We start from the raw sequence: 6949 nt of genomic DNA, 5'->3' as shown, positions 1-6949 counted from the left end.
ACTCATAGATCAGCTGTACCAGGCGCAGTGCTAGGTTTGAACCGCACTTGGCCCAGAGAAACTGTACCAGCGACTCTTTGGCAGCGGTGGCCCGGGACCCTAGAGCTGCAGTTGAGCGCCAGGCCCCCAGGGCCCCGCCCCCCGCGGAGGTTGGGTGCGGAGGCCCCCAAGGGAGGGGGCTAGAGTCCAGCCCCCGCCAGGGCCGCGCCCCCAGGTCTCCATGGAGATCATCGGGGCGCGCACCTCCCGGCTGGCTCCCTCCCTCTCGTCCTCCCCCCTCCCAGGGTTGAACAATGAGCGACTGGGAGGGGGCGGGGCGGGGCCGGGGGCGGGGAGAGAGAGAGAGTGGCGGGGGCGCTGGCAAAGCCTACCGCCCAGCCAGCCATCCGTCGCCGGGGTCTGCGGGCGGTGTGGTGATCGCAGCCCCCGCCCCGCCCCGGGCCCGCCCAGCTTCCCACGCCCGCCCAGCGGAGTCGGTGCTGGGGCCACCTGGAGCCGCCTGGAGCCGGCGCTGCTGCAGGTTGATGCGCGGCGCCCTCCCGGGACGCGCGGAGGAGCCATCTTGAAACCAACTTGGCAAACTTTCGCAAAGTGCTCTCGAAGTGGAAGCTGAGCGGGAGGCCGGGCGCGCGGCCCCCGGTGTCCTCGCCAGGGCCCCCGGGGAGGCAGAGCGCGGGCCGCCCCGAGGGCCCGGCGCTGGGCGCGCGGGAGCCGCCCCCCGGCCGAGCCGGGTGGATGCGGAGGTGCGCCGGGTGCATGGATTGTGCTCCGGCGCCCGGCTCGGGCTGCGGCTCCGGGCCATGGCGCCGTCAGCGCCGCGCGTGCTGCCCGCGCTGGTGTTGCTGGCCGCCGCCGCCGCCCTGCCAGCTCTGGGGCTGGGAGCAGCCGCCTGGGAGTTGCGGGTGCCCGGCGGGGCCCGCGCCTTCGCTCTCGGACCGGGCTGGATCTACAGGTTGGACACCACGCGCACGCCTCGGGAGCTGCTGGACGTGAGCCGCGAGGGGCCAGCCGCGGGTCGGCGGCTTGGGCTAGGCGCGGGGACCCGGGGCTGTGCACGTTTGGCCGGGAGGCTGCTGCCGCTGCAGGTCCGGCTGGTCGCCCGCGGCGCCCCGACCGCCCCGAGCCTGGTACTGAGGGCACGCGCCTATGGTGCCCGCTGTGGGGTCCCGCTGCTGCGTCGCTCCGCCCGCGGTGCGGAGCTGCGCTCTCCGGCCGTCCGCTTCGTGCCTGGGCTCGGAGATGCGCTCTGCTTCCCGGCCTCAGGCGGCGGCGCAGCCTCGCTGACTTCAGTCCTTGAGGCCGTCACCAACTTCCCCGCCTGTAGCTGCCCGCCGGTTGCCGGGACCCGCTGCAGGCGCGGACCCATTTGCCTGCGGCCAGGAGGTTCAGCTGGGCTGCGCCTGGTGTGCGCCCTGGGACGCACGGCAGGCGCCGTTTGGGTTGAGCTGGTAATAGAGGCGACCTCCGGTACGCCCTCAGAGTCGCCCTCGGTGTCGCCACCGTCGCTTAACCTGTCTCAACCTCGGGCGGGGGTGGTGCGACGGTCCAGGCGAGGCGCGGGCAGCAGCACGAGCCCGCAGTTCCCGCTGCCCAGCTACCAGGTGTCAGTGCCTGAGAATGAGCCTGCGGGCACTGCGGTCATCGAACTGCGCGCGCACGACCCAGACGAGGGCGAAGCAGGACGCCTTAGCTACCAGATGGAGGCGCTGTTCGATGAGCGCTCTAATGGCTACTTCCTCATCGATGCCGCCACGGGTGCAGTGACCACGGCCCGCGCCCTGGATCGCGAGACCAAGGACACTCATGTACTCAAAGTTAGTGCTGTGGACCACGGCTCCCCGAGGCGCTCGGCTGCCACCTACCTCACCGTAACTGTCAGTGATACTAACGACCACAGCCCGGTCTTTGAGCAGTCTGAGTATCGAGAACGAATTCGAGAGAACCTAGAGATAGGCTATGAGGTTCTGACCATCCGTGCCACCGACGGGGATGCACCTTCCAACGCCAACATGCGCTATCGTCTGCTGGAGGGCGCAGGTGGTGTCTTTGAGATAGATGCGCGATCGGGTGTCGTGCGTACACGGGCTGTGGTGGATCGTGAGGAGGCGGCTGAGTACCAGCTGCTGGTGGAGGCCAATGACCAGGGTCGCAATCCAGGCCCACTCAGTGCCTCAGCCACAGTCCACATAGTGGTAGAAGATGAGAATGACAATTACCCCCAGTTCAGTGAGAAACGCTACGTAGTTCAAGTCCCAGAAGACGTAGCTGTCAACACGGCTGTGCTTCGAGTCCAGGCCACTGACAGGGACCAGGGCCAGAATGCAGCCATACACTACAGTATCGTTAGTGGCAACCTGAAGGGTCAGTTCTACCTGCATTCACTTAGTGGGAGCCTGGATGTTATTAACCCGCTGGACTTCGAGGCCATCCGGGAGTACACACTGCGCATCAAAGCCCAGGATGGGGGCCGGCCTCCTCTCATCAATTCCTCAGGGCTGGTCTCGGTGCAGGTGTTAGATGTGAACGATAATGCACCCATCTTTGTGAGCAGCCCCTTCCAGGCTGCGGTGCTGGAGAATGTGCCCCTCGGCCACTCAGTCCTGCACATCCAAGCAGTGGATGCGGATGCAGGGGAGAACGCCAGGCTGCAGTATCGTCTAGTGGACACAGCCTCCACTATCTTGGGGGGCAGCAGTGTCGACTCCGAGAACCCGGCCTCTGCTCCGGACTTCCCCTTCCAGATCCACAATAGCTCCGGTTGGATTACTGTGTGTGCGGAGCTGGACCGTGAGGAGCTAGAACACTATAGCTTTGGAGTAGAAGCAGTGGACCATGGCTCACCACCCATGAGCTCGTCTGCCAGTGTGTCCATCACAGTGCTGGATGTAAACGATAACGATCCCATGTTCACGCAGCCTGTGTACGAGCTGCGTCTGAATGAGGATGCGGCTGTCGGGAGCAGCGTGCTGACCCTCAGGGCCCGCGACCGGGATGCCAACAGTGTGATCACCTACCAGCTGACGGGTGGAAACACCCGCAACCGCTTCGCACTCAGCAGCCAGAGCGGTGGTGGCCTCATCACCTTGGCACTGCCCCTAGACTACAAGCAGGAACGGCAGTATGTGCTGGCTGTGACCGCGTCCGATGGCACTCGTTCACACACTGCGCAGGTCTTTATCAATGTCACTGATGCCAATACCCACAGGCCAGTCTTCCAGAGTTCCCACTACACGGTCAGTGTTAGTGAAGACCGGCCCGTGGGCACCTCCATTGCCACCATCAGTGCCACGGATGAGGATACTGGGGAGAACGCCCGAATCACCTATGTGCTAGAGGATCCGGTACCACAGTTCCGCATTGACCCCGACACGGGCACCATCTATACCATGACGGAACTTGACTATGAGGACCAGGCAGCCTACACACTGGCCATCACCGCTCAGGACAATGGCATTCCTCAGAAGTCAGACACAACCTCTCTGGAGATCCTTATCCTCGACGCCAATGACAATGCGCCCAGGTTCCTGCGCGATTTCTACCAGGGTTCTGTTTTTGAGGATGCCCCCCCATCTACCAGCGTTCTCCAGGTCTCTGCTACAGACCGGGACTCGGGCCCTAATGGCCGCCTCCTGTACACTTTCCAGGGTGGGGACGACGGAGATGGAGATTTCTACATTGAGCCCACATCTGGCGTGATCCGTACCCAGCGCCGGCTGGACAGAGAGAATGTGGCCGTGTACAACCTCTGGGCTCTAGCTGTGGATCGGGGCAACCCAAATCCCCTCAGTGCTTCAGTGGAGATTCAGGTGACTGTCTTGGACATTAACGACAACCCCCCAGTGTTTGAGAAGGATGAGCTGGAGCTGTTTGTGGAGGAGAATAGCCCTGTGGGCTCAGTGGTGGCAAGAATAAGGGCCAATGACCCGGATGAAGGTCCGAATGCCCAGATCATGTATCAGATCGTGGAGGGCAATGTGCCCGAGGTCTTCCAGCTGGACCTACTGAGTGGTGACCTCCGTGCTCTGGTCGAGCTGGATTTTGAGGTCCGGAGGGACTACATGTTGGTGGTGCAGGCCACATCTGCTCCTTTGGTAAGCCGAGCCACCGTGCACATCCGTCTCCTGGACCAGAATGACAACCCACCAGAGCTGCCTGACTTCCAGATCCTCTTCAACAACTATGTCACCAATAAATCCAATAGCTTCCCCAGTGGTGTGATCGGCCGCATCCCTGCCCATGACCCCGACCTCTCCGACAGCCTCAATTACACCTTTCTGCAAGGCAATGAACTGAGCCTGCTGCTGCTGGATCCCGCCACGGGAGAACTGCAGCTCAGTCGGGATCTGGACAACAACCGGCCACTGGAGGCGCTCATGGAGGTGTCTGTGTCAGGTGAGTGCCCTGTGGGCAGGAACTGCTCCCTCAGGACTCCTGGAGAGCCTCGGGGACCCGCCAATAGCCGCCTGGGCATGCTTAGACACATTTGGGCAGGGCCTGGGCAACCATCTTGGCATTTGCTGCTGTGATTGGTTGGATGGTGGGGGGGGGGGCGTGCTCCCTACCCAGGTCTGCGGAGGAGGAGGCCCCTTATTGCCTTCTTCAACAGATTTGTGGGGAGCAAGCCTGAGCTGTTTCAAGCTCAAATGTAAGGGTTTTCTATGCTTCTCCCAAATCATGCTGGCCTTGGGCTTATCCAAATTGTCTGGTTTGTCCAGTGGTGTTTCTAGTAAGCCTGCTGCATGCATGGCTGTCTGGAAGGATCAAAGGTCACTCCCTGCTCCATGTGCCAATTAGTTCCCGGGTGGGACCGTTGGAAATTGTTGGATGGTCCCTGAGTCACCCTGTAATATGGCTGGGGTTCCCTTGGTCTAGCTTTTCTGTCTCCTCTAGATAATAACAATGGACTCATGTGTGCTGCCTCTGGGTGATTCTTTGAAAAAGCACAGCCCTTTTTGATCTCGGCTCCGGTCTCTGGACTCCGGCTTATAATTTGGGAGTTTGTTCATAGGCTGTTCAACTTAGTGTGAGAACCAGCAGCCTGCTTCAGGGCTGGTGGGGAGGCGCGGGAGGATGGGCAGAGAGGAGAGGAGTGCCAACCATCACAGGCTTGGCAACAAACCTGCTGGGTTACAAGGCCTGGGTGCTGGGACACCCCAAGGAGAGCGGGCTGAGCAAGGGGCTAAGGGACAATGAAAGGGCCCTAGTGGCTCTGGGAGGGACCTGGCTGCTGGGGTTCACAGGTGTGGATTCCATCAGCTGGGACAGGCCACTCAGCAATATCCCAGGGAGGAGGTCTTAGGTGTGTGGAGTCCTCGGTCTGTTTCTTATGGGCAGGGAGTTATGGGATATGATAGAACTGAAGGCCCGTTTTCCACTTGTCTCATTCATTGCATTGTTGGCTGAGATTCTGTGTGTGTGTGTGTGTGTGTGTGTGTGTGTGTGTGTGTTTTGATGCTATTATTTTTTTCTTGTACTTTTTAATTTTTTAAAATTTTTTTATTTATTTATATTTTTACACTCCATATTTTATTTCCCCCCCACACACACATCCACCCTCCTACTGTTCCACATTCCATACCTCTTCCCTAACCCCTCTCAGTCATGTGGATGTGACCACCCCCTCACCCTACCTGACCTCTAAACTCCCTGGGGCCTCCAGTCTCTTGAGGGTTAGGTGCATCATCTCTAAATGAACACAGACCTGGCAGTCCTCTGCTGTATGTGCCTTGGGGGCCTCATATCAGCTGGTATATGCTGCCTGTTTGGTGGTCCAGTGTTTGAGAGATCTCGGGGGATTAATTGAGACTGCTGGTCCTCCTACAAGGTTGCCCTTCTCAGCTTCTTTCAGTTGGCTGAGATTCTTAAGAGGGAGGGGCTGGGAGTCACTAGGTTCCCTTCCAACTGTCTCTTAATATCATGTGGGACTTCAGGGGTTGGTTTTGAAGCATGGCTTTGGTCACGATCTCTGTTGGGGAGACAGTGGAGAGACCACCTTGGAACACACTCCTAAGTTGTTAACCAGGATTGTGGCTACTCCTAGTAGGTTCTGTTTCCTTCAGGTCTATGTCTTGGGCTTAGATCTGGGGAGAGTATTTAAGAGTATTTAAGGGGGAGCAGACCCATACTGGGAACAGGGACATTTGTGTGTCTGCCATGGATCCATTCACAGGGGGGTGCTTTGTGGTCCTTGTGTAGATGCACAGTCTGACGGCAGCTGTGGTGCTTCAGGGCTCCCATTGCTTGGTAACCATTGGGGACTCTTGTCTGAGACGGTGTTCTCCCGTGAACCTGGGGCCTCGTGTCCCTCTGCACATCACTGTGTGATGATCATTGCCTCTGGCTTCTGGCTCCCAGCAACTTTCTAAACTCTCACACTCTTACTGTTCCTCCGGCCACTGGAGGTTTCCGCATAAAGATATGGAGGCCCAGAGGTGTGAAGCGATAGTCTGTGGGGCAGGGGGTTCCGTGGTCAGGATGAAAGCTGACCCCACCTGAGGGAAAAGGTTTGAGGGATGAACTGCTAAACTGATTTCATTCCACTGCCAGCATGCCATGCTGCCGGCCCTTAGACCTTTGGCTGTTTCATTCTTCAAAGAAGAGACTCACTGGGACCGCCAGGCCTGCAGGTCTCAACAGTAGGCCAACAAAGAGACCAGACCAGGCCTGGGTTCTCCCGGAGGCGACACTTGCATTTTATGAAGGAACAGTGTGGGAAAGCTGTTGGTTCATTCAGACTCACTCAACACTGCTTTCAGCGCTGAGTAATTGGCTTTACAGTATTTACAGCCATGCCCTAAAGCCTTTGAAGCTGTTACTGCCCTGAAGTGCTAGATGTGCGGCCCTGGGCCCTGAGAGGAGCCCCATGGACTAGGGAGGTGTACCTGGTGGTGGGGCCCAGCGGATGTGAGGGATGCACTGGCGGTGTGTGTGTGTGTGTGTGTGTGTGTGT

At 59.3% G+C, this 6949-nt stretch overlaps 1 protein-coding gene across 3 annotated transcripts in view; it reads left to right on the top strand.

Moving 5' to 3' along the window:
• Nucleotides 1-388: 388 nt before the first annotated feature.
• Nucleotides 389-6949, top strand: part of Celsr1 (cadherin EGF LAG seven-pass G-type receptor 1) — a 134169-nt gene continuing 127608 nt past the window's right edge. For 2 of the 3 annotated variants that reach the window (XM_031352103.1, XM_031352111.1), the window contains exon 1: nucleotides 389-4392. In XM_031352103.1, coding sequence (XP_031207963.1) covers nucleotides 801-4392 — 3592 coding nt within the window. In that variant the 5' untranslated portion in view covers nucleotides 389-800. The remainder of the gene's footprint in view (nucleotides 4393-6949) is intronic. The other variant, XM_031352095.1, reaches the window with a different exon arrangement.

The sequence above is a fragment of the Mastomys coucha genome, unplaced genomic scaffold (assembly GCF_008632895.1).
Source record: "Mastomys coucha isolate ucsf_1 unplaced genomic scaffold, UCSF_Mcou_1 pScaffold11, whole genome shotgun sequence".
Lineage (NCBI taxonomy): Eukaryota > Metazoa > Chordata > Mammalia > Rodentia > Muridae > Mastomys > Mastomys coucha.
Note: the sequence above shows the minus strand (reverse complement) of the source record. Positions and strands in the feature narration are given on the sequence as shown.